Raw genomic sequence first — 26,287 nt, forward strand, 5'->3', positions numbered from 1 at the left:
AGGGGCAGGGGCAGGGGCAGGGGCAGGGGCAGGGGCAGGGGCAGCACACACAAAAAGATAAAACCTACCTACAACTACAATAATTTTATCTACCCCCTCCACTAATTCTAACTTCACAGAAGGGAGGATACAATCCCAGAACATAGCACAAACCCTGACACTGAAGGATATAAAGGGCCAGCGATCCTGAGAGCCCCTTGGGATGGGGGTGGGGTGGGAGTGTGGGGGTGGGGAGGGGGTGAGGGTGGGGGTAGGGGTGGGGAAGGAGTTGTTGCCCTCACCTGCTCTGCAGTTTCCTTAGGATTCATTCGCAGATCACAGGCTCTAGGCAACTGTGCTTGTTTTTAGAAAACCTTTTTTCCTATCTGCTTTCAAGTGGGCTAGCTCAGTTTTGAGTTTACTCCCTCCTTCTTGATCTCTGATAAAACCCTTAGGAGCCAGGCTCAAACCAAAAATCCTTATGGTTTCTACCGTTTTTTCCTAAGACTGTCACTTAAGTTGCCACATATTCTGCATTCTAAAGTATATCAGGTGACAGTTTGAACACATGGCTTGCTGTACCGTGACAAGGGCCACCAGCTTTCCATCCTATAGATTCTAAGCCCTATATTTCACTCTTACCTCCATCCAATTTCATCTTTTAAGTTATTATTCTTGATTGATCTTTATAGCTACTGGCTTTTCTACCACTTACATAGCATTCAGAAGTTAATCGAGAATTGACCTGCAGTACCTTAACTAAATTAACATTTGAATGTCCATGTGGTTAGACTTCTTGGTGGACAGTTCAAGTTTGGTTCAGTGACTTATAGATACCCTACTAGCTGTCTGTTGCTGTATAATGAACCACTCCAAAATATGGTGGCTGGAAACATACATTTTTATCTCTCATGGTTCTGTGGGTACTTGGGGTGTCTCAGGCAGTTGTAGATGGAAATTGAGGCTACAGTTACTCAAGGGTGCTGGTTGTTTGCCTGGAGCTCAGAACTGTCAGTGTGCTGGCTAGATTTATGTCAACTTGATACAAACTGCAGTCATCGGAGAGGAAGGAGCCTTGATTGAGAAAACATCTCCATAAGATCAGGCTGTGGGCAGGCCTGCAGGGCATTTTCTTAATTAGTGATTGATGGGGGAGGGCCCAGCTCATGTGAGTGGGGCCACTTCTGGGCTGGTGGTCCTAGGTTTTATAAGAAGCTGGCTGAGCAGGCTATGTGAAATGAGCCAGTAAGCAGCTCCCCTCCATGACTTCTTCATCAACTCCTGCCTCCAGGATCCTGTCCTGTTTGAGTTCCTGTTCTAGTTTTCTTCAGTGATGGACTATGATATGGAAGTGTAAGCCCAATAAACCCTTCCCTCCTCAACTTGCTTTTCGGTCATGGTGTTCCATCGCAGCAATAGAAATCCTAGCTAAGACATTTAGTTTACTGATCTCCCTCCAACAGGGTGTCAAGAATGTGGGCTTCTCTCTTTTATCACCATGAAAAGAGACCCTTTGTCCTGGAGTGCCTGCCTTGGCCTTGTCTGTCAGCCCTATACCTGCAATGAAGACAGAGCACCACCTAAGAGCAAGTGGCTGTCATGTAGCCTCTCAGTAGCTCCTTCCTCCTCTGCAGAGCTCTGTCTGATGTACTCTACAAATGACCCTCACACACATCAGAGCTTTCTTGGGAAGAAAAAAAAATTCAGAAAAGCACTGACTTTCTTCTTCTTCTTCTTCTTCTTCTTCTTCTTCTTCTTCTTCTTCTTCTTCTTCTTCTTCATCATCATCCTCATTTATTCTTTTACTTAAAAAAACCCACCAACCTTTTTTCCCCCAAGTTGTTAACATACCCAGCTAAAGTAGCCATATTACATAGCTAAGCTCTCAAAGATACAGGTAAAACCCTGCATAGAGAGGTCACTACTGCCATATCAATAAGACAAAGGCTCTTGAGGAAAAAGCTTTTCACGTCTCATCTTTACTTTGCCTTCTAACTAGAGCATGGTCACTGAGTATAGCAGTCATGTGTGATCAGGAATCAATGAACATAGTGTAGTGGATGGTGTGCTGTAGGTTTAAAGAACAAAACAATAAAAGGATGCTGGATTTCAGATGGGGCCTGGACACAACTCGAAGAGCATGAGTGTGTGTGTGTGTTTGCCCACAAGCATGCTTGAGCGTGAGCATATGCTAAGGTGTGCTTGTGGAGATTAGAAGACAACTCTTTTATGTGAGTTCCTCCTGATTCTGAGCCAACCTTAATGATTGGTGAGATCAGTAAAATAGAGCAGAAATGATGCCCTGGGAATTCTGAACTACATCTTAAGAATGTTTCAGCTCCCAGTTTAGCCTCTTGTACTGCTCTCTCTAAGGCATGTCAGAAGCTAGGGGCCATGCTCTGAGAAGCCCAAGCTGTGTGGGGACCCTTCCTCCTAGGAAACTCCGATGTGTGTATGGCTCATTTGTAGAGCACATCAGGCAGAGCTCTGCAGAGGAGGAAGGAGCCACTGAGAGGCCATGTGACAGTCACTTGCTCTGGGTGCATCTGCCTTCATTCATATAGGGCTGGGAGATAAGACCAGGCAGGCCTCTGGGACAAATAGTTTCTATTCATGGTAATAAAAAGAGAGAAGCCCACCTTCTTAACACTCTGTTGGAGAGGGACCTGGTAAGTATAGGTCAGGAAATCATGATGCCAGTAATTAACATTCTCGGGGAAGTTTTCAAAGCTCTTGATGAGCACACTGTCATTTTAGCTTCATGGTAACCCCAAAGGGGCTGTCATTAACCTTTTTACAGATGGGAAAGCTGAGAGAGGCAGCTTTAGCCATTTGTGATCCCTGCTTCTGACCAGGTGCTTGAGATACTAAAGCACCGGCCATTTAATCTTCAGTGATCCTGCCCTTTGCAGATGAGGAAACAGAGGCTGGGATTCATAAAATAAGGAATAGTGTCAGAGCATGACCCACATCTATAAGAAAACTCCCCATCCCTTGGGACACTGGGATGGTGGTCTGGGCCTTGTTCATCTTTCTGAAACCATCTCCAGAAACCGTCTTTGTGTGACCTGGAGGGGACCTGGCTGAACAGGGTTCAGAGGTACCTGTCCCATCATCCTGAATCACAGGGAGATGAGACCCCCATGCAGGTGGTTGGCTCTGTGACCTCTGATTTCTTTTGGTGTGCCATAGGTGCAGGGCTTCTCAGTTTTGTATTTGGACAATCAGTTGGGCTAGCGGGACCAGACTTACCTTGCTGTCTCTGAGGTTTCCCCCACTTGGAGATGTTCTAAAGAGGCTATTCATTCCTTTTGGTATCTGTCAGACTGTCACCAGACTGTTGAATCCTGACTAAGGAGCTTCCCTATTCTCTGTGCTGAGGCAGAGGAGGGTCTGGACATCACTCTGCTTGTCAAGGATCTGTGGCCAGATCTCCCCTAGTCTCCTGGAATTGCTGCTGGGATGAGAAACACGGTGACCTCACCTCCTGTCATATCAGCGTTTTATTGTATGGCTCCACCCCGGGCTAGGGATGGACTGTGCCTTTTTTCTGTGATCTGGAAGAGGACACCGAGAAACGTGGTTGGTATGAGTGTGGTCACAAGGTGGTGATGTGACTGTGAATTTTGAAACTAGCTGAGTTACTCTTATCTTGGTGGCTTTAGCCTTGAAGGGTGAGGACAGAGGTTAGGGTAAGCTGGTCTCGTATCAGAAGCCCCAGACAAACATTTATTAAATGACTAATGTGCCTCTGTGCAGAGTTCAGCAGAAACTGACCCAAAGGTTAAGGTAGCAAAGGAGACAAGCACAAATGGTGGAAATCCCTAGCGTTTTTTACTTGTAGTTATTGCTAGATCCCAAGGTTGTGCTATGAAACCTAGGTTGTGCTCAAATGTTCAGCAATCACCCTGGTTCAGCTTTCCTTGTTCTAAGAGGACAGGTAAGCAGTGCCAAGCTCAATCTCATCGTGTTTTAGCTATCCATTAGAGACTCTTGTGGGCCAGAAGGTCAGTAAAGTGGCTTTCAAGTAAGACCTTGAAAAGTACCCTATGTGGCTTCTATCATTTTAAACCAAACATCAGAGATGTCAGTTGCATGAGCACAAGACCTGCCCAGCTCATCACCTCCATAGCTACTGATGTTCAAAGTCAACTAGGAGCCAGCAAAGCTAGAATTAAATGGCGCCACATTTAAGAGCATGTACTGTGTGTGCAGAGGAACTGAGTTTGGTTCTCATAACCCACACGACACTCAGTCATGGGTTCTGAGAAGATGGAGTGATCTGGTACCCTACAGCTCCCATGTGGGTCACTTCATCTCTCCACCAACCCACTTTTTTCATCTGTGCAATGGACACAGCTTGGTTGTCAAAGCAAGTGATAGGTCTAACCTCTGCAGGCTCTTGGTTTAGATTCTGTCTTCACCTCCCAGTTCCAATTCTGTAGCTTCAGTTCTGACTCTAGCTTCCTCACTGGCCCCAGTAATCAGATATCCCTTTCCAAATGTTCTCCATACATGGCTCAGAAGATCAGAAAGGATGTCTATTGTTTCAGTCAATTAATTTAGCCTCATGGGGCTATTGGATATGGGTGGTTACTCTGGACATTAGGGCTCAGGACTTTTGCCAGAAGTAAATAGTGTGTCCAGATCCTTGGGACACCCTATCTTATTTTCCCCCCTGAGGTGCAAGAGCAGATGCTGTCCTTTAGAAGGGTGATGTGTTTTCCAGGGATCGTAGGCGATGGTGGTGATAGTGAGGAGAGTCAGAGCTTTAGCTTGTAAGAAGTCCGGCCAGATCGGCTAGCATCTGTGCTCACCCTTTGCACACTTGAGGCCAAGCTTCTCAGTCTCCAGACACGGCACATTTTCCAGCGGTCAGCTCTCCTGTCCTCAGGGAGTTAGTTATGCAAGGTGAGAAGCCATGGTCCTAGGCTCAGCCTAAGGGTGGGGATGGAGCATGCGGATAGGAGAGAGCAAGAAAGATCGAAGATAGCTCTAGTCCAGGCCTTGGAACTGGGGTCCTCTGCTGTGCACTGGGACCACTGTAGAAAAAGGATTTAGGGAAGAGTCTGGAAACTTCAATAGGGCAGGAAGAGTCTAGACACTTTGTTCTTTTTTGGGGGAGGGGTGATACAAGGGAAGAGAGTTTAGAGTCATCGCTATCATCTTTATGGAGGCAAAAGTGGGCAAGATGACCTGGTGAGGAAGGATGGGTTCTAACCCCCTTCCCCCCCCAGTAATCCAGGGAAACTCACATTAAGTTGAACTCAGAGTCCAGAGCACTCACATTGCCACAATAACTAGTAACAAAATGTATTTGCAAAAAAAATTTCTGAGACAAGGTCTTACTACATAGCTCTTACTGGCCTGAAACTTGCTATATAGACTAGGCTGGACTTGAACTCACCAAGATCTGCTTGCCTCTGCCTTTTAAGTGCTGGGATAAAAGACATGTTCCACCATATATGGCAATACTTAGGATTCTTTCGGTAGGAATCTTCGAGATAGGAAATTAAGTCTCTAACAAGGTAAAGTGCAGACATGGTGAAGTTAGGTGCTGAGGTGGGGTGGAGTTCTGAGTGAAGGCCCAATTAAGCATTCTTTCCATGTGCATTCTCCAACTCCATGTCTCCACCAAGACATGCCTCTAGGCCTCTCCCAGCTTTCTCTCGGTGGACAGAGAAGCTGTGTTCTCAGGGGCTGTGGCTGTGCCCAGAAACATGAAGGACTGTTGGATAAGAAAGTGGGCTCAGGAGCCAGGCTGCTGGGCTCGTCCAGCCTATTAAACATTCGTTTGTTATTGTCTGTTTCTCCCACTAGATTGTCATCTCCCTTGAGAGGGACTGTGTCTGTTTTGTTTATGCTATACCCCCGATGCCTAGTATCAGTGCTTCTAATTACTTTTATAAAGAGTGAATAGCAAGCCTGCCACTCATTAGTCATATGATTCTGGGCAAGTTGTTACCTCTCAGAGTTAACATTTACCAAGCCTTCACTGTATTTTAGCAGTGTTTATTCCATGAGCCTTGCTTGTGCTAACTCAAACTCCACAACAGTCTTATGAGATGGTTACTATTTTTATTTCCATCAATGAGGAAAATCAGGTCACAAGAGCAGAGATGACATGCTTAAGGTAGCTGGTAGCAGAGGCTTAACACAGATGAGATTAAGTTATTGACCTAGAAGCAAATTAATTGTTGGTCTACTCTGGCCCCTCCTTCTGCGGCCATGTGACCCTCTCTGTCCTGTGTCTCAGACTGCTCATAACTCCTTGCCAATAAAACAGAGTTAATCACAACTCTTCCTTCCTTCTGCCTCCATTGCCCACTCCCCTCATCCACAGCCTGGCAACCTCGAAGAGGAGATTGTGTTCCAGACAAAGCTGGGTACTGGGCCCAGGGTGAGGTCCATACAGGCATGAGGTTTTTTGTCACTGGCCAGGAAGCCAGGTTTCTCTTCTCCTTCCTGTATTCTTCTGGGTGTTGGGTTTCTTTCTTGTGGAACGGAGAAGCTTTGGGTGGGAGAGAACAGAGAAGCAGCAGGAGGGGATTTCCATGTCTGGTCAGTGGTGGTCTCCCCCATGCCAGCTAAGAATGGCCCGGGAAAACAAAGAATAGCCAGAAATGCCAGGCAGAATTAAAATGATCAAGTTCAAACATCAAAGACCAACAAGGAATTAAGCCCATCTTTCTGCACACCTTTCACCCCAGAACTTGGGAGGCAGAGGCAGGCAGATCTCTGTGAGTTTAAGGTCATCCTGGTCTACAGAGTGAGTTCCAGGATAGCCAGGAGATAGCTATGTAGAGAGACTCTCTCTCAACAAACAAAACAAGTTCCACTGTGGTTGGAGAGATGGCCCAGAGGTTAAGAGTACTTTCTGTTCTTGCAGAGGACCCAGATTTGATTCCCAGCACCCACACCAGGGGCCTCACAACTATCTGTAACCCCAACTCTGTGGGGACTCAGTGCCTGTGGCCTTTATGGGTACCCGCACTAATACAGACGACACTTACAGACAGACACATAAGGGAAAATAAATTACAATCTTTCAAAATAAAATCAGATCTTTAAAACAATAACAAACCAAACAAATAAAAACTTGTTTAAAAAAACAAAAACAAAAACGAAAACCTCAAGTGATGGCAAAGTCTGTGAAGCTGAGCAGGGCGGGCACCCTGAGGGCTCTGGCCATACCCAAGCTCAAATTTGGGTTTGATGATTTGGGGGAAAAGACACAAGCTGAAGCCCAGGGCTCACAGAGGTGACAAGTAGAGACTTGATCCTGGAACCCCATGGGGTAATATGCTTAAGCCAAAATGAACACTCTGCCCCAGGACTGCCTGGAAAGTCACTCGCCCCAGCACAGAACACAACAGTGGAGTCTTGTGAGCTCTGGAGCTTGGGGACACGCCAGCTCTTTCATGAATCTGTGACCCAAGTTCATTCATTATCACTTGGAGCAGAAAGGCAAGAAAGTTCAAGCCTTGACAGCTGGTGGCTGCCTCAGAGGAACACCCTTCTCTCTGGGCTTCAAAAATACCTCCTTTCCTCCAGTGAAATAAGCAATTCATAGTCAAAGGCCACCCAACACTCAGTGCTCTGGAGGCTGGGCAGAGAGGGTGTTCCATGGCCTCAGACTCCTCACCTGTAAATAGGAGCCTTAGCCAGATGCTCCCAAGGTCTCCTCTGCACAGATACTCTCTGGAGGTACATCCTAAGAGAGCCCAAGATGTGTCCCCATTTTGTATTCTTGGTCTCTTCACAATAAAGAGCTCAGGAGAGGGATGTGTGTAGCTGGAAGATGCAAGCAGGAAGCTGTTACCAGTTCCCAGCTTTGGGGAAGGGCAGAGGGGGAATGAGTAGGGGAGAGGTGCCTGAGACTCTGACTGGGTCTTTGATGTGTGCGTTGCTAGGTGGGCGGTGGGCCTGTAATAGAGGCTACTGAGGGATGGAGGCATGGGACCCTGAGGGCAGCCTCAGCGTTGACCTACTTGGGTCCTTATAATTGCTCCCTTCATCTCTCGAGAGGCTACAAATAGGGACACCCAGTTGGTAGGCTCCTACAGCTGAAGCAACAGCAGCAGTGGTGAGTATGGTTGCTTGGGAACTGCCTTGGGCTCGGAGTTGGGGCAGCTCAGAAAGCCCTCAACGGGTAGCCTGTTCCTGGAGACAGGGTCTGGATATGGGAGCAGAAAGATGCTGTCAGCAGGTGATGGGGACTCAGAGGGTCCCTCATACACTAAGGAGCTGTAAGGAAGTTTGTTTTGGGTAGTGTGCCCAGCCACGATCTTGTACTGATGTGGGGACAGTGGCCAGCTATGCTTCTGGGGTAGCCCTGAGTGAGCTCCGTGCTTTTGCTCCTTGACTCTTTGCTTCATTCCTGGGGACGAGTTGGGACAGGCCAGGGCTGCAGGAGAAGAGAGGATTCCTTTGAGTCTTCAAGCCCTGTGCTTCTGAAATAGCAACTGAAGTGGCGCCAGGCAGGCTGGGAGGAATCAGAAGGGCTCTGAGGAGCTGAGCTCCTGGGATCACCCTTCTTTCCTCTCCAAGGATCATGGTGCTTTCCTCTTCTGGGAACGTGGATCCTTGCTGCAGTGTCAGGCTATCACAGAGAATTAGACCCCCATAATGCTTGCCGCTTCAGCCCCATTCCCCTACTTCCCTGACAGCTACAGTCTTGCTAGCTATTTGCTCCCCATAAAGGGAACTCACCAGGAAGAGTCTTGGCTCTGGATACCCTGTGTTGGAGGACTCCAGTCCCCCGAGGGAGTCAGGAGTGAGTCACGGGACTCACATGGAAACAACTCCATTGCCTCCCTGCCAGCCCAGGGTTTGCCCAGGCTGCATGGGCAATGGAAGGAGACAATAGATGTGGGGTGAGGGAAGGAATTCTAGGAAGTGTTTCCCTTCCATCTCAGTGGGGGACTCTTCTCAAAGCCTTCTGAGGTCCCCCGGGGGATGGGAGGATAGTTAAAGGATGGAGTAGGTCAGAGATGAGTAGATCTATGAACTGGTGGACTCTGCAGACACCACCTGGTCCATGTTTCTGACTAGGCCTGTGAGGCTAGATTATCCCACTTTGCAGATAAGACAACTGAGACCCAGAGATAAACAGTTCACCCAGGGCTTCAGAGTGCACAATAGAATGAGGGTCATCAATTGCAGTTTCTTTGAGTTCAGGGTAGGAGGCATAGTGAGGTGGAGGGGTCCTGTCAGGCCTCACCACTGCCTCTGGCTTTAGCCTCACCAGGATCTGGACAAAGAAGCCCTGGGCAGGGCTTCCTGTGCAAGCTCTTACAGGATGAGGCTCCGGGTCTCCAAAAGGCAGAGGCTTTCTAGGATCAAGGGCAGCATCACATGGAATGGTGCCCAATAAAAGACTGAGAATTCCCAGGTGTTGTGATGGGAAAGGATGGGAGGGAGTCAGAGTCAGAGGGAGGCTCCCAGTTGGGGTGAAGGTGGTAGATATTCTGCTCCTGAGGAATTTATGGTGATGTCAGGGAACTGAAACTTCTGTCTATAAAAATCACAACAGGCACAACGGGGAGGTGAATTGATGTGTGTGTGTGTGTGTGTGTGTGTGTGTGTGTGTGAGAGAGAGAGAGAGAGAGAGAGAGAGGCACTTTAGCATGGTGGAGACTGACAAGTTTGGAATTAATTCCTGGGAAACACTGAGGAAGAGGAGAGTCAGAGCCTGGATCTCCTTGTGAGTCATACCCTTGTTTTGTGACAGTGAGGATGACCCGGCCCCTGGAGCAGGCAGTAGCTGCCATCGTGTGCACCTTCCAGGAGTATGCAGGGCGCTGTGGGGATAAATACAAGATCTGCCAGTCGGAGCTCAAGGAGTTGTTGCAGAAGGAGCTGCCCACCTGGACGCCGGTGAGCACCTCATATCTCTCCCCACTTGGACTCTGCAAAGAGTGGCCTAGGGCCAAGCACCAGCATAGGGTAGCAAGACGGAAGCTAAAGTGTGGGGAGGGGGCATTTAAGGAAGTGAGCTGACATGGCCTCACGAGCCTTGGTAAAATAGAATGTAAATAGGATGACAGTTACTGTCCTGAGGACAATGCCTCATCGTGGGGAGTAGGTGCTCAGCACATGAGCTGAGACACAGGGCTGGGAAGGGGGATTGAAATGGATGTCTTATCAGGTGGGTAGGATGAGGTTGGCCCCATGAGCGTTTTGGTTTGGAATGGGGGCAGCCTAACCATCGGAGGGAAGTGGTGTGGGAAGCTACTTTGGCTCCTTATTCTGGTTTTCTGACCCTGCCTTCTCATCCCTTCCACAGAGTGAGTTCCGGGAGTGTGACTACAATAAATTCATGAGTGTTCTGGATACCAACAAAGACTGCGAAGTGGACTTTGGGGAGTACGTGCGCTCACTTGCCAGCCTCTGTCTCTACTGCCACGAGTACTTCAAAGAGTGCCCCCCTGAGCCTCCTTGCCCCCAGTAGCCTCTGATCCAAAGGTGTACGCTATCCCAGAAGGGCAGAGTCTGCTCCAGTCCTCCATCTTTGTCCTTGAGGTGGTTCTGGGTGTGTAGCCACACCCTTCCCACTCTCTCTGTGGTACCCCTTTCAATCTAGACTTGCCAAGTTCTTGATGTGCTAACCCCACCCAGCTACCCATGAGCTTTTGAGGCTTTCCTAGGGATGTCTAGCTTGTGAGGGGTGAAACAGTAGCCAGCCTTTGCTGCTTCTCTTCTTGGAAGGGAAGAATATCTCTGCTCAGCCATGTGCACACAACTGGGACCGCTGTGGCAGGGGCCTCCTCAACTCCCAATAAAGAAATGTCATCTTGGCTTACTTTGTTTTTTTCTGATGGGACACACTGGGCCTTGGGACTGAGTCCTTATTCCTTTATGCTCCTTACTACTGGAGGAAGGAGGCTTACCATGGAAGGCATGGACCCCCAAAGCAATGTCAGACCCTGTAGAAATGCACACATTTCAGGAGGGTAGGGGCAACACAAAGGTCCCATCAGAGGAGACTGGAGGATCTTTGTCTCTCTCTCTCTGTCCCCTGTCTTGAGGTAGAAGTCCTTATCTTGGACTTTCTAGAAGGACAAGGGGCTCCTTGGGAGGTACTTGTGACCAGATGCTGCAAGGAGAGTATGGTTGTGGGAGCCCAAAGCCAAACCTCCATCTAACCTTCACTCAATCCCTGCATTTGTACCCTATCCTTAGAGATTAATCCTGATTCCCCCTTTTACCTATTTCCTCTTTAACTCTCTTCTTCAAGCTGAGCATTCAACCCCGAATGCTCCTGTCATTCCCCATTACCCTTATTCCAGCTTCCATCCATTCAAAAACCTCCAGGCTACACTGCCACCCTAACTCCATCATCACCTCCTAGATATAGCTCCTACTTCATACCTGGAGTGGTCCCAAGGTCCCTCCTGATTTGCTAGCCTCTACCCTGGGTCTTCCTGATTGTGACAAGAAGCTGTTTAGGCTGGAGGGAAGTGCTGACATTGTCCCACTGGGTGGGGTCACCTCCTTCATTCCTGGGCCACATATTTCCAGGGCAGCTCCTTATCCCTTGCCCATAACATCTCCATCTCCTTTCCTGTGGCCCACACCTCATGTCCAGGTTGCCCGTTCTCAAAGCTTCCTAAACCTCTGGCTGAGCAGTGGCTGCTTGGTGGTGTCTACCCCATCCAAGTCTCTGCTGTGCCCACTGGAGCTCACTCACTACTTGATTGTGCCTGCCGGGGAGAGAGCAGGAAGCCTGGTTCCCAGACTAGGCTGGTTGAGGGTGTTATGACATTTACTACATCAACCAACAGCAAGAGCACAGTATCCATGTTCCCCCATCCTCTGCATGGGCAGGGCCTGGCAGGGTATAAATAGGTCAGATTGTTGGGCTCTCCCCAAACCTCTCTGTTCAGCACTTCCTCTCTCTTGGTCTGGTGAGTTGTGTTGGTCTGATAGCACTGCTAGCGGCATTAGAGGCTGAGGCTAGGGCAGAAGAAAGGGGGGCTGCTGGGGGAACAGATGTCTTTAATAAATCCAGATGAGAGATTCTGATGTGGAGGTGTGTGTGTGTGTGTTTCACAAGAATGAAAACCAAAAAAAAAAAAAAAGTGTATAAATGGCTACATCTGAGCTCCCGGAGGTTCTGAGATGCCGAGGCTGGCTTGCATGTTGCTATAGTGTATGTTGGTGGTGCTTGGGAGCCACTGTCATGGATAGGATGCTGACTCGTGTTGCTGGGTCATACAAGCCAGTGTGTGGACACTCGGGTACAGGAAGCAAAGTGAAGGCACCAGTAGGCCTTTTTGTTTTACAATGTTTAAATTATAGTTTTTATTTGTGTGTATGAGTGTATGGGTTGGGCTGGAGCAAATGCCAAGGCGACATTGTGGGAGCTAAAGGACAATTTGTGTGGGAGTCAGTCTGTTCCTTCTAGCATGTGGGTTGTGGGGATCAAACTCAGGCCCTGGAGCTTGGTGGCAAGCACCTCTATCCACTGAGCCATCTCTCCAGCACCCTCCTGCAGGCATTCGTGTTTGTAGTGTGTCTTGTTTTTAATAGCCCTATGAACATATAGCACCTAGGCCAAGAGAGCCTGGCTTCCCCACCCTCTCCTTTTGCATCCCTACTTCTGCCACTTCATCTTACTCCTATTAGGCAGCTGGGGTTTTTCCACTTTTTTGTCTGCCCCTGGGCAGGCAGCCAGCAGCCGCGCCCAATGCTGGGAGGGAGAAGAATGGGCCAGGGCCTGGTGCTTGTGGTTGAGCCGTGGGAGTGAGTAAGCTGAGTGAGGGATGGAAAACTGCTGTTGTTGAGGCCAGGCCTGAGAGGCATAGAAGGCTGCTGGCATGGATTTCCAGAGTTTGAGGGGTAGGCTTTGCAGGTTTCAGAGCCCAGAGCACATGTGACCTTCTTGCCATCAGTGGGTCCCATTCCTCTGATCTCCCCAGGGGGTGAGGTCCATCTCTTAGAGAGTCGGCTGGGATAGAGCACTTAAAATGGGGACAGAATGAGTGTGACTTGGGTCATGCTCAACAACACATGTCCAGTTCTCAACACACTGTTGGCGTGGGTTGGAGAATGTTACTTTTGTGTCTCCTGCCCTTAGTTCTCAACGGTTACCATGGTGAGACCCTTGGAGGAGGCCCTGGATGTAATTGTGTCCACCTTCCACAAATACTCAGGCAAAGAGGGTGACAAGTTCAAGCTGAACAAGACAGAGCTCAAGGAGCTACTGACCAGGGAGCTGCCTAGCTTCCTGGGGGTAAGTGGGTCCTGCCTGTGTATTGCATTCGTGATGCATCTGCAGGAGGAGGCTGGAGCTGGTAGGCACTAGTCTTGATGCAGTACTTAGCTATAGCTGGCATATATCCCTGCTCTGGGTACGTGGTACAGAACCACAACGAACCATCTACTTTATACTAGCCCCCCAGTTGAGATAGGCTTAGGATGAAGATAACTGAAGAGGCAGAGGAAAACCAAAACAACCACATTAGGCAGTCAGTGTCTGAAACCACAGCCTAGATCAGGGCTGTCTTTCCGGAGATAGGCACTAGAAATCGAATTTCTATTTGTGAAGACATGATCATGGAGGCACACAAATGCCTGCAGATTCTCCCCTCAATAACACCTTATATTAGTTAACGGATCACTATTATGACAGTTTCCTATTAAGATAATTAAAACAAGCACGGGGAAGATGTGGTCACATCCTTTCCCAGCTATCCCATGTGTTCATCCCATAGTTTAGCCCCGAGGCTAGCAAGGAGTGCTTGCAAACCTTCCTGAGCTCCTGGCTGGAGGCAAATATCTGGTTTGAGTTGGCTTCTAATTGCTCCTCTTCTACTGCCAGAAAAGGACAGATGAAGCTGCGTTCCAGAAAGTGATGAGCAACTTGGACAGCAACAGGGACAATGAAGTTGACTTCCAGGAGTACTGTGTCTTCCTGTCCTGCATTGCCATGATGTGCAATGAATTCTTTGAGGGCTGCCCAGATAAGGAGCCCCGGAAGAAGTGAAGACTCCTCCTAGTTTGCCAGTGGGGGATCTTCCCTGTTGGCTGCGAGCATAGTGCCTTACTCTGGCTTCTTCATACATGTGCACAGTGCTGAGCAAATTCAATAAAGGGTTTTGAAACTATGAGCTGTTGTCTGAGAGACTGGAGACTATGGGCTGAGGGCTGTGGTAGAGACTTCTGGAAGTTGACCTGGAGTTTTTTGGGGGCCAAACTAAAAAAGGTTGGGGAGGGGTGGGTGGCTTATTTTGAGTGCATTGCAAGTATGTATTTGTGTGTGCGTGCTTATGTGTGCGTGCGTGTGTGTTTGTGTGTGTTTACGTGCTCCTATATATGCAACAGAGCAAACTCCAGGAACACTAAAGGCAGAAACCACCAGAGGCTTAGCTTGAAAGGCTCCAGATGTGTGCTGTTAGCCAGCTCACAGTTCTCCCTCCTCTCTCCAGAACTGCCTCTGGGCTCAAACTGAAGTTGGGATGGGATTAAAGGTCACATCTGCTGCTGGTTGGGGTCTGGAGGGAAGACAACAGGCCTGCCTGAGTCATGAGGAAGGAGTCTTGAAGCCAGAGAAGAATGGAGAGGTGGACTGGCACTCAGCCCTGACATTTATAGGCCAGGTCCTGCTACCCAATCTAGCTCATTGGCTTCAAACACTGGATCAATCCTTTCCTGTCCATGAAGGGTTGGATGAAGAAGGGTAATATAGAGGGAGGTCATTCGTAGTAGCACAAGGATCTCTCTCTCTCTCTCTCTCTCTCTCTCTCTCTCTCTCCTTGAGCTTCTGATCCTCCTTGCCAACCTCCTCAGCACCGGCATTATGGACATATGCTACCATGGATGACTGAAATAGTCATTCTCTTAACATAGTGTCTCTGCCCTCGAGAGGCTGTGGGACAAGCGATTGCCATTACTATTATTATGTTATCTACTATTTTTAAAAAAGATTTATTTATTATTATATGTAAGCACACTGTAGCTGTCTTCTGATGCACCAGAAGAGTGCGTCAGATCTCATTACGGATGGTTGTGAGCCACCACGCCATGTGGTTGCTGGGATTTGAACTCAGGACCTTCGGAAGAGCAGTCGGTGCTCTTAACCACTGAGCCATCTCTCCAGCCCATGTTATCTACTATTACTATGATAGTATCTACTATTACTAAGAATCAGGTTGCTTAGAGGAAGACAAGAGACCTCAGGGAGAGTAAAGGAGGCAGGGGGTAGTAGCTAGGTGGGAGGGAAGGAGATGATGGGGAGGTGACCATAGTTTTAGAGACGTAATTTTGGCCATAGGATCTAATAAATAGAACTGAGATCCCCATCTCCTCATCCTCTCACCCCTAGAGCACAAGACATAATGTTGCTTCCCCTTGGGATAGGCTTAAGGCCAGTGCTTCCGGAGTGAAGAGGATGGCCTGAGATTAGATGCCAAGCTCTTCCCTGGGTGATATGGAGATGCCTAATGAAAGGTGCGCAGAAGCTATCCCAAGGCTGGCAGGTTTGGCCCTCTTGACCTCAGGCTTCCTTTCTCATCATTTTGTGCTTTTCTCTCTAGCCTCAGAGGACTGGAGTAGGTGACTCAGATGTTCCCTTGGAGTTTGACTACAGAGACTTAGGTCCAGGCTAAGCCTGTCTCCTCTCTTTGCACTCCCAGTCAATTTTCCCATCTTGGGAGTGTGCTCCCTAGAGCCTCCTTCTGCATCACTCTACTTTCGGAAACTCCTGTTGCTTAGGGACAAGTCCCAGATGTATCACTAGTGTAATAGTTGTGGTGGGATGACAAAGGGGGCAGCAGAGAGAAAACAGGCAGGCTAGCATGGGACTTCAGCCAAGATGAGTGTTATGCCCCTAACCCAATTCTGTTCTTAGATTCAGTGTGAGTGTTTGCAGAACACAGGCAACTTGCCTTGACCTCTGTGCCAATGATTGTACCTTAACCTGAGCCTCCTCCCCAGTCCATACTCTCAATCCCTTTTCCAGTCCCAAACCTTCCTTTGGACCTCCCCCAATCCTGGATTCTTAGTTCTCCAAGCCAGGAAGTCTCCAACAACTATTTTCCTTCTTTCACTTTATGTTAGCTAGTGACTTTAGCCATGTCCTTGGCAGAAATTACCTTCCTTCACTGATCCCATCCCAAGAGGGGTCCTTTCTGCTTTTGGAATGGATTCAGAGATGGAAGGTTTCAGTGTGGCGTTTATCCTAGCATATGGGGAGTTACCCTGTGTTTGACCCACACCTTTTACCATTTCTTTTCTGGAGACTTTCCCTTTCTCTGCCTATTACTTCACCAGATGGTGAGGCTTCATAGGAAAAATGGTTTCTGTTATTGAAAATACATGTCATTGGGTAACTTCATGTGCCATATCTAGCTCTGTTTGTAAATAGCAAGTCAAAATTTCCAGTGAAGGTTCCCTCCAACCTTGTCTGGAAGCCCTCATATTTCTGACCCTTCTCATTGGCTCCACCCATCCTGATCTCCTGGGTACTAGGGACAAGGGAATAAAGGCACTGGTGGGGAGGCTGTGGCTGCAGAATAGATTCTCCAGGTTCACTTCTTCCTTGGTGAGTCCTTCCTTCAGATTACCTCTTTCATTTCTGCTGGGTCAGTCTGGGGGAGAAAACTGTGACAAGACATGGAGCCCCTTCACAAGGAAGGTTTGGCCTTGCGAGTGGGAGCATGCTCGGGGAGGAGAGGACAGAGGACTTGGAATTGTGACTGTAAGATTCCCTGAGATCCAACCCTGGCAGCAGGAAAGATGAGGCAGGATGATCATGGGTTTGAGGCCAGCTATCTTAAGATAAATTGTGAGACACTGTCAGAGGTGGGTGTGTGTGGGAAACCAGCCAGATGTCCCTGCAGATGCTCAGAGTTCCTTCCTTACCTTGAGTTGTGGTCCTGGCTGAGCCTCTGTGAGGTGAGAAGCTGACAGTTTGAGTGGCAGGAGATGAAGGATGGGTCCTGTCCATTCCAAGAACTTCTTGGGTTGGAGCCAGAGGCTGTCAGTTTCTCAACCACCCTCCCACCCAGCCCGGGGTTCTCTACAGGATCTGCAGAAGCCTCCGGTTCTGTGGGCATTGCTTCCTTCCTCTTTAAGGGGAAATGTGTTTTAAGTCTTGGGTCCCACAAGCTTCAGTTGTCTGCTCTTTTGCTAGAGTGGCTATACTGACAGAATTGAGATCATCAATCAAACCTAACTTCTAGAACTAGTTCTTACAAGATCCTGGCCATGTTGATAGCCCTGCCCCTCATCTCCTGCCCGTGCCGGGCTTTGCGTACAGCTCTCTGGGCACCAGACTGGAGGTTACTGAGCAAGTCCAGACTCCTCTCCCCCTCTCCGACTTCCTGCTGAGACCTTATCTCCCAGTTTCAGCCCCAGCCCCCTCTGACCCTTGGACTTCTTTTTTGACCCCCTTTACTGTGAGACACTCCATCTCAGGTGCCTCAGGATAAAGGAGGGTGACTAGGTGAGAACTGTGGCTGGAAGTGAGTAGGGAAGTGAAAAATCCTGACCCTTCATCTGTTTTACCTGCTCTTTTGAAGAGGCGACCCTATACTCTCTTTGTCAGCATGTCTTGATCAGGGAAGCTGCACCTCCTTTGGGGGTTGGACTTACAATTTTAGCTGTTCTAGTGTTTGCCATGGCTCTCATTACAACACACACACACACACACACACACACACACACACACACACACACACATTTTTTTCCTTGTTGGTCTCACTGTGGACTCCTGTCAGTGGTGGTTTGTTTGCAAGAGGGTCTTTGGGTATGCATGACTGGTGAGGAGCAAGCTTAGCTTCTCCAGTGCTGTGACTGTCCTCTCTCCTAGTCCAGGGTACACATCGTTATGGAGACTCCTCTTGAGAAGGCACTGACCACCATGGTCACCACTTTCCATAAATATTCAGGGAGAGAGGGTAGCAAGCTGACCCTGAGTAGGAAAGAACTGAAGGAGTTGATCAAGACAGAGCTGAGTCTTGCAGAGGTAGGTGACTATCCTTCCATATCCCACTACATGTTCTGAGCACTCCTTCTGGGAGATACCCACCTACTCTCAGGGTACTGTAGTTTAAGCAGTTTAAGTGCCAGGACTGCTGAAGGGCCAGAGACAAGGAAAGAGCTGGGGAATCCCTGGCTACTGAGTCTCTAGACCTCTGTTCTGGAAAGGAGGAGGTGAGTCTGGGGGTGGACTTCTGTCCATGGGAGGCTAAGGAATCAGATACAGGAGACTTTGATGACGGGTTGCATAGCCTGTGTTAGGGATCTTGAGGGTCTGAGGGATGTGGGGTGCTAGGTTTGGCTATGTATGACTGGAGGGTAGGGATCCTTCTTGATTCTCCTCCATGCCTGGCAGAGCCAAGGACCTAAGTGATGCTAACAAATAGACTAATAGGCTGATTTGTGAACATGGGGTGAGGAGAGAGCTTTGAATCTGATTGGCTGGCCATGATAGGCTGCTGTGAGGGTCTACTCCACAGAATAACTGAACCTTGGAAACATCTGAGACCTTGTCCATTGGGACTGAGCTGGAGTTCTAGGCCTGGGTACCAACCTCTTATTTATTTTTACAATGAAGTCCTAAATACCAGTGTCTCCCTGGAGACAAGGTTCCTGGAGTATGTCCACGGGCAGTGGCAAAGCAGCTGCCACACTTCCTAGGCCTCTGTGACCTCTCTCTCCAAGGCACATGAAGTTTACCATAGTATATACGTTTCCTTTTCTTTTTGAGATAGGATTTCTCTGTGTAGACTTAGCTGCCCTGGAACTCACTCTGTAATCCCTTACCTGGCCAGCCTCTAGCTCACAGAGATCCACTTGCCTCTGCTTTCTGAGTGCCCCCACACCTGGCCTGGCCCATACACCGTCAATCCCAGAAACTGCTTTGCTATCCTGGAACTAATAAAGGTAGAGGGGAGGACCTCTGGTTCATCTGGTGATAATTAGGGGGACAGAGCCCCAGGGGAGGATCCTGTCTTGGGACCAGGATCGTGTTCCAGAGAAGCAGTTTCCAGCATCATGACTAGCAACATCCTGCAAGGGAGACCTAGAACTGATTGCAATGGAGGAAAAGCAGGGTCTACACATTTGCATCTCCTTGTTTTACCCTAAGGCTCTGTCTTCAACTTTCTAGTAGAGCCAGGGTGCAGGGACCAAACTGGGAGGAGGACATCTGGTGCCAGGCCAGGTTTTAGGGCAGGGGGCATGCTGGGTTCTCAGTTCCAGTATACTGACCTTACAGAGAGTGGTGCTGTCCGGATCCTTTACCAGCTTGGCCTTACAATGCAGGCAGGATAAGTCTAGGACTTAGCTCAGGATGATGCTCAGGGCCACATAGCCAGACCTCAAGCTGTTTTCAGTAGGAATTGGTATGAATTACAGATTATTATTTCTTTGGATGGGAAGATGTTCCAGGAGCAAAGGCTAGACTAAGCCTTCCTACTGTAATTCAATTGGAATAAGCATGTTGGTCCTGTGGTAAAGGTGTGGGCTGGGGCTGAGCTGCTGACTAGTCTCCTCCCCTTGGGCCCTTGCAGAAGATGAAGGAGAGCAGCATTGATAACTTGATGAAGAGCCTGGACAAAAACAGTGACCAGGAGATTGACTTCAAGGAGTACTCTGTGTTCCTGACCACGCTGTGCATGGCCTACAATGACTTCTTCCTAGAGGATAACAAATGACCAGGACACTGGCAGCTCCTGATCCTGACCTCTGCAGCCTCTTTAACTGCCCCTCCTATGCCCCCTGCCCTTCTCTTTCTCCCAGATGAATCCTTCCAGCAGAGAAATAAAGCCTTATCCATTGCACACACTGGTTTTAAGGTGGTTTGTCTCTTGGCTGAGGCAGGGGAGAACAGACATTTTGGACCACTCAGCCTTGGGCCACACACAGATGGTCTGTGGATAGCAGGAGCTGGGCTCTCATCCCACTCCACTGGCAGTCCTTCATCATGGACATTGTTGGAGGTGTCTTGACTTTGTTCTGCACTCCTGTAAAATAACAAAGCTGCCCAGACAGCAAAGATGCAGAGAAAACAAGAGAAAAGGCCGTGAGAGCTAGGAGGCCAGAGGGATGGGCTGTTGTCCAGCAGTGATGGTCCCGCAGTTCTGACTTGGGGATAGCCCGCAGGAGACCACCCCAGGAGCCCTTCTCCTCTCCCTTCCAGGAACACCCCTCCCATTACTCACTGAAGAGTGACTTCAGGATGCTAATCCCTCCCCACACCATACCAACTTCCTCTTCTCAAGACTCCTCCCCCTACCCCCCCCCCCCGCCCCCAAGGAGAAAATGTTCAAAACTTTTCACTTGAGATGAGTAACTGAGAACGCTCACTGGGCTTGGCTCTACTGTGTGCACATTCATGCATAAGCTGCTCTAAGGATGAAATTCCAGGCAGTGAGTGGGAGGAGGCGAGTGATGTTGCTAGAAATTTATGGTTGGTGGGGGATGCTGTTTAAAATCTTTTAGACTGTGTTCTTCCCCCCACACCCCCTTTGAGACAAGGCTCAAAATTCTACCTCTTGGGTTCAACATCTTTAGCTATATTATCAAGATTTAGACCAGTGGTTCTCAACCTGTGGGTTGAGACCCCTTTCACAGGAATTGCCTAAGACCATCTGAAAACACAGATATATACATTACGATTCATAACAGTTGCAAAATTATAGCTATGAAGTAGAAACGAGAATAATTTTATGATTGGGTGACCACCACAACTTGAAGAACGGTATTAAAGGGCCGCAGCAGTAGACAGGTTGAGTGAGAACCACTATCTTAGAGGATGTGGTAGACTGACTGCTTCCCCTCCCTCACTTGGGGACCTTGCCACTAGAGGGCAACAGCATCAGTGTGGTTCCCAGTCCCCCTCACACTGATGCTAACTTTAAGGACACTGCTCTCCGGCCGGCAGGTTCAGCACACAAGCCAGAGTTTCTAGTCACGTGCCAGAAGGGAAAACTAAACACGGAATTAGAGAAAACTCTAATGTCTCTGACTTGCACTGGTCTCCTTTGGGCCCGTCAGGGTCCGCTAAACTCCCTCATTCCGCTCCCAATCCCGGACAGTCCAGGCAACAGGGGCGTGGAAAGTTGAGGGGGCTGGGATGTACGTTTGCCTAGCCTCAGGCGCTGGGTGGGGTCGGGGCGTGCCAGCACTCCCTGGGCGGACCTCACGGATGCTGGCCACTATAAGGCCAGCCAGACTGCGACACAGTCCATCCCCTCGACCACTCCTTTGGCGTTTCGCTGTCGACCGTGCGGTGAGCTCTCGCTGGGGGTGGGAGGGTGGGGTGGGGGTGTCCCTCTAGGGTCTATCCGCTCCTGGGCAAGGGGTTAAGCCACTTCCTTCCCCCGTCAGCCTCTGCACGCTCAGTGGGTGGAATGCATTGGGATCCAAGTTTTTGGAGCCCAGGGAGGCAGGGAGAGCCATGATCAGCTACCCAGAGGCTAATGCATCCCTATGGGGCGGCAACCCGAGTCTGCTCTTCTGGGGTGCAGGAGGGTTTGGCCTGGGTGTGTCACCGGCCCAGTGTGTGGCTCTGTCAGGAGGTGCCCAGGGGCAGTCTCCATTCTCTTCCTTGCTCAGTCATATGCCCTAGTTCTCTTGGAAGCCCTGGAGGACAGTGCTCACAGATCCCAAAGTCCCTTCCATTCTTATATCCCTCACCTAAGTTGCTCTGGCTGCCACTTGTGTTGGCTTGAGACTGGCTGCCTCAGGCAAGTAGTCACCCGGCTCAGGCGATGGTGAGAGAACTCTCTGCTATCAGCAGCACTGAATAGCCCCTCTGTCAAACAGCTTCTTCTAGCCCAGTGATCAGTCATGGCATGCCCTCTGGATCAGGCCATTGGCCTTCTCGTGGCCATCTTCCACAAGTACTCTGGCAAGGAAGGTGACAAGCACACCCTGAGCAAGAAGGAGCTGAAGGAGCTGATCCAGAAGGAGCTCACCATTGGCTCTGTGAGTAGCGCCTGTCCCGGTTCCCCCTCCCGCCTCTCATCTGAGTGGCATTTAATCACAGTTCCTGATCTTACTTCCTGTGGAGGGATGCCCATATGCCTCCATGCTGCCCTGTCCCCTGAGGGAGGAGCAGGGGCTGAGGAGAGTAAATCAAGGTAAACCCAAACTGAAGGCCCATCTTTGGTCACAACGAGCAGAGCTACTTGTGTGAGAGCGGATTTCCAGGGAAGGGGAAAGGAATCTAGGGTGCTGGCCACCACTGAGTGTGGACTTCTCCTTTTTAATGTATTAGAAGCTGCAGGATGCTGAAATTGCAAGGCTGATGGATGATCTGGACCGTAACAAGGATCAGGAAGTAAACTTCCAGGAGTATGTTGCCTTCCTGGGGGCCTTGGCTTTGATCTACAATGAAGCTCTGAAATAAAATGGGACGGTTGAGATGACTTCCAGGGGCCTATCTTGGTCGAATCCAGTGGTGGGTAGTTATACAATAAATATTTCGATTTTGTTATGCCTACTCATGTGTTCTGGCTTCCCACTGATTTCCAGTTGCTTCCTGCCTTGCTGCTGGACCCACCACCCAGTGGTCTTAGCCACAGTTAATCTCTGGGAGTAGTAGCTCATTGACCCACGCAGGCAAGGTCTGCCAGCTGACCAGGAATCTTTATGGGTATTAGAAGAGGAGGCCCCTCTAGGCAAAGCCACTTTAAACAAAGGCTCAATCAAGTGACCTTCAGGAGAAAGTGGCCTCTAGAAGCAGGTCTGCAGTAGTCCCAGCAGTCTCCTGGCAGACACACTTTGGTCTGGGTGTGGTGAAACAGGGTGTACTAGGTGGGCCCTGACGTTGGGCAATCCACCTTTTCACTGTGTGTTTGTGTGTTATATGAGGGAGGGGTGGGGAGAGGCACATCTGAGGTGAGCAGGGACACAGGATGACTGAGTTTTCTGTAGTTGCCTGTGTTCCAGTTGGAGGTGGAGGAGACTGTAGGAGACGGTCCCTAGTGTCAGGTATGGGGTCCTTTTTGTTGAGCTAAGGAGCTGGCAGCTCCACGCACATGTGACTCACGAGGTGCTCGTAAACAGGGCAGGGCTGGGGTCCTGAGACATGCCAAATGCGGCATCAGGCCTTTCTGTCAATATTGACCCAGCCTATCCCTGCAGAATGACTCATGGAGCTACTTCCCTGGAACCTAGTTGAACCCTCAATCCCTATCAGAGTAGATGGCCAACGGAGTAACTGTCTATTGTGTACAGTTAAATCATAGGTGTGGGGAAAGCTGTGTGTGATGTGTCTGGGTATCATGGAGACAGCATTTGTTGCCATTCCTCCAGGGAAGGCCTAACCCAAGTTGGACAACATCCTGGCCAAGCCCCAAGGGGCAAAGATCTGGACTTCACGTGGAGACCATAGCTGTTTTCACTTCTTACTACCCACCCCTTCTCCAATCCGCTTAAGACGTTAAATGGTCTTCCCTTGCTCCGGGTAGGGCAAGTAAACAGCAACAGCTATATTTCTTAAAAACCTTTCTTCTCCAGCAGTGTCCTGGTCTTACCACATTGTTGGACAGCCAGAGGGTCCCCGGGCGGGCCACCCCCATTCCATGCTGTTCAGTATAGGCTCTATTCAGTGGCTCTGGAAAAGTACACCACACCCAGTTGTTGATACTTTGGGGTGTGGAGGGATTGCCCTCTTGTGGACAGAGAGCAGGTTACTGGTAGGGAAGCTGCGGTTGTGTGGGGGTGGGGGTGGGGTGGGGGGCGTGTCAAGAAGGAGGGGGGTGGGGAAGGAGCCTGGCAGGTGGGCATAGGAAGAAAGTCAGTTAATTTTCTGAGCCTTGTGGAAGAAGAACTGGCGGCACCGTGGATGGGAGCCAAAGCTTAAGAGGTCTGGGCTGTGAGAGGGAGTCAGAATTAGGTATTCAGGGAATGTAAGAGTTGAGCCATCGTTTAGTTCTCAGCAATTAACCCTACTTCATCTGAGGTACATCTATTAAAAGCAAGTCAAGGGAGGGAAAGTTTTGATAAAGACAGGTGGAATCCAGTCCCATCCTGCCCCCTTCTTTCTGTGGTTAGATGACCAGACAATCAGCTAGGCTCTTGGAGGGCAAGGGGGATTTTTTTTTTTTTTTTGGTACAGGGTCTGGTGGTGGAAGGAGATGCTTGGTCCCTCAGGAGGCTGGCAGGCAGGCTTTGCTGTGTATCAGGATCACAAGGCTAGAGAGGAGATGAAGGTGCAGAGCCCATCTGCTAAATAAAACTTCACCTCCCTGGGCATGATGGTGCACATCTTTAATGCCAGTACTCAGGAGGCAGACAAATGGATCTCTGTTGAGTTTGGGGCTAGCCTGGTCTACATAGAGACATGCAGGCCAATCAGGGCTGCATACTGAGACCCAGTCTTAATGAAAAAGTGAGGTGGGTGGTGGGGTGGGGTGAGTGGTAGGGGGGAGCTTTGAAAAAAAGGAACAAAACAAAACAAAGTGAGATAAAATGAGTAGCAAAACATTTGCCTGCGTTGGGGATATAGTTTAATTAAAACTGAGACGTGAAGGGCCATTGACACTGGAAATTTTGGTGGGGGCAGAAGGCAAGGGGTGGAATTGGGTGTGGTCAGATGTAGACTGACTTTCATTAGTCCAAACGATTTCAAGTTGGCTTTTGAGCATCGTCTAGGTTCCCAGGAGAGGGTTGGAGCTGGGAACTTTGCAGCGGATTTCTTCCCTGCACATGGCCCAAGACTACACCCAGAGGCTAGGCAGAGGACGTGGTCCTGCTCTCCCTCTTCCTGTAGTCAGCTCTATTCTTTCCTTGCCCTGCCTAAGTAGCTCTAACCCTATCATCTAGTTACCCTTACACATGGGAGGTTGGAACAGTGGCAACTGGGTCCATAAACTGGGTGGTCACCCAGGTTGGCTGTTGGGGTAGGACTGACTTGGGATGTATTATCTGTCCTCTGCCATGAATATCAGAAACTGTCAAGAACACCAGCACCACTTCCCACAGTGTCTGTGTTCCACAGTACTTGCATTTGTACAGGGTGTTACTACAGTCACTGTGGCCTCATCTTCCAACGAATTATGTGTAGTGTGGGTTACTAAAGGCTAGAGTTGCAGGTTGTCCACCAAGGAGGGACAGTAGAAGTTCTTGGAGGGAATGAACTCTTCTGACCCAGGCCAGCTCATCAATGCTTTCCTCTGCTGCTTCAGGATTTAATGTCACTCTTTCTTCTTCATGCCTGTCTCTTAAATGTTTTATTTAAATGTCAAGAATGTACAAACAGCTTATAGACTACACCAAAAATATAAAAATTGCAACACAAAACACCCAGTCAAAGAAACAAATATTGAGGCACATGTCTTTAATGCTAGCACTTGGGAGATAGAGGCAGGTGGATCCCTGATTTTGAGGCCAGCCTGGTCTACAGATTAAGTTCCAGGACAGCCAGGGCTACACAGAGAAACCCTGTCTCAAAAAACCAAAACACAAACAAACAAAACTAAAAACAACAACAACAACAACACCCCAAAAGACCAACCAACCAAATAAACAACAACAACAACAAAAACAACCCCTGACCAGTTTGCTGAGGTGAGTCAGTGGGTAAAAACATCGGGTGTTAAGCCCGCTGACCTGAATTTAATCCCTAGGACCCACATGGTGGATGGGGAGAACTAATTCCTGTTGTCTCTGACTTCCACATACATGCTGTGGCATGTGTGCCTATATATGTGTGCACAATGCATATGCACACAGAAATGAATAAATGTAATACAATAAAAAAAGAGAAATAGGGTTAGAGAGTTAGCTCAGCAGGGAACTGAAACTGTGTTTACAGTTCCCACGTGGGGCAGCCTGAACTCCAGATCCAAGGGAAATATCTGGTGCCCTCTTCTGGTCACTGCAGCCATGTGCACTCAGTTGCACATTTTATTTTTTCCAATACATATATACATCTAATTAAAAAATAATCTTAAATCTTTAAACATACTATAACAGATATATGGTTGATTAATTTTTCTAGAGTGGGTCAATGAGCCAGGCAGACATTGGTGTACTGGTTCATTAGGGATCTAATGAAGGAAGCCGATTAGCAGCCAGATGATAAAGATGCCCAAGGCCAGGCATGTGAGGAGTAAAGGACTCTCCTGCCTTCTGAGCACTTTACACTCAAGGAACCTTTATATATTCTGCTATCTGAGCCCTCTTATTCATTTTGCTTTATTTATACAGTCTCATGTAGTCCCAGAGGCCTTGATCTTGCTTTGTAGTTGAGGCATGTTTTGAATTCCTGATCCTCTTCCCTCTCACTGCTGAGTGCTGGAATAACAGGTGCATGACACTAAACCTGGCTTGAGCCTGATCCTTTCAG

The 26,287-nt window shown here is 49.0% G+C and overlaps 4 protein-coding genes across 7 annotated transcripts in view; all 4 read left to right on the forward strand.

The window, feature by feature from the left end:
* Positions 1–10,783, forward strand: part of S100a3 (S100 calcium binding protein A3) — a 46,241-nt gene extending 35,458 nt beyond the window's left edge. For all 3 annotated transcript variants that reach the window (XM_029474871.1, XM_029474870.1, XM_029474872.1), the window contains exons 2-3: positions 9,713–9,858; positions 10,268–10,783. In XM_029474871.1, coding sequence (XP_029330731.1) covers positions 9,718–9,858; positions 10,268–10,432 — 306 coding nt within the window. In that variant the 5' untranslated portion in view covers positions 9,713–9,717 and the 3' untranslated portion in view covers positions 10,433–10,783. The remainder of the gene's footprint in view (positions 1–9,712; positions 9,859–10,267) is intronic.
* A 1,071-nt stretch (positions 10,784–11,854) lies between these two features.
* S100a4 (S100 calcium binding protein A4) lies at positions 11,855–14,091 on the forward strand. The gene is made up of 3 exons (XM_021158926.1): positions 11,855–11,888; positions 13,061–13,216; positions 13,805–14,091. Exons 2-3 carry the CDS (start codon positions 13,076–13,078, stop codon positions 13,967–13,969), a joined length of 306 nt encoding a protein of 101 aa, XP_021014585.1. The 5' UTR covers positions 11,855–11,888; positions 13,061–13,075; the 3' UTR covers positions 13,970–14,091.
* A 2,429-nt stretch (positions 14,092–16,520) lies between these two features.
* S100a5 (S100 calcium binding protein A5) lies at positions 16,521–19,769 on the forward strand. 2 transcript variants are annotated; one of them, XM_021159160.1, is made up of 3 exons: positions 16,521–16,525; positions 17,800–17,950; positions 19,500–19,769. In XM_021159160.1, the coding sequence occupies exons 2-3, from the start codon at positions 17,813–17,815 to the stop codon at positions 19,641–19,643; spliced, it is 282 nt and encodes a 93-aa protein (XP_021014819.1). In that variant the 5' UTR covers positions 16,521–16,525; positions 17,800–17,812; the 3' UTR covers positions 19,644–19,769. The 2 variants fall into 2 exon arrangements, with proteins under 2 accessions (XP_021014819.1, XP_021014820.1); XM_021159161.1 differs by lacking the exon at positions 16,521–16,525 and having other exon boundaries at positions 17,806–17,950; positions 19,503–19,682.
* Positions 19,770–20,886: 1,117 nt separating this feature from the next.
* Positions 20,887–22,435, forward strand: LOC110291598 (protein S100-A6). Its single transcript, XM_021158816.1, has 3 exons — positions 20,887–21,220; positions 21,757–21,918; positions 22,211–22,435. Exons 2-3 carry the CDS (start codon positions 21,781–21,783, stop codon positions 22,340–22,342), a joined length of 270 nt encoding a protein of 89 aa, XP_021014475.1. The 5' UTR covers positions 20,887–21,220; positions 21,757–21,780; the 3' UTR covers positions 22,343–22,435.
* The last annotated feature ends 3,852 nt before the right edge of the window (positions 22,436–26,287 follow it).

This window comes from Mus caroli, chromosome 3 (genome assembly GCF_900094665.2).
Source record: "Mus caroli chromosome 3, CAROLI_EIJ_v1.1, whole genome shotgun sequence".
NCBI lineage: Eukaryota > Metazoa > Chordata > Mammalia > Rodentia > Muridae > Mus > Mus caroli.

Excerpts from the sequence above, each read along its gene's own strand:
- LOC110291598 (XM_021158816.1), top strand. The coding sequence starts at position 21,781 with ATGGCATGCCCTCTGGATCAGGCCATTGGCCTTCTCGTGGCCATCTTC. Across the intron at positions 21,919-22,210 it reads AGGAGCTCACCATTGGCTCT|AAGCTGCAGGATGCTGAAAT; the intron begins GTGAGTAGCGCC and ends TTAATGTATTAG.
- S100a5 (XM_021159160.1), top strand. The coding sequence starts at position 17,813 with ATGGAGACTCCTCTTGAGAAGGCACTGACCACCATGGTCACCACTTTC. Across the intron at positions 17,951-19,499 it reads CAGAGCTGAGTCTTGCAGAG|AAGATGAAGGAGAGCAGCAT; the intron begins GTAGGTGACTAT and ends GGGCCCTTGCAG.
- S100a4 (XM_021158926.1), top strand. The coding sequence starts at position 13,076 with ATGGTGAGACCCTTGGAGGAGGCCCTGGATGTAATTGTGTCCACCTTC. Across the intron at positions 13,217-13,804 it reads AGCTGCCTAGCTTCCTGGGG|AAAAGGACAGATGAAGCTGC; the intron begins GTAAGTGGGTCC and ends TTCTACTGCCAG.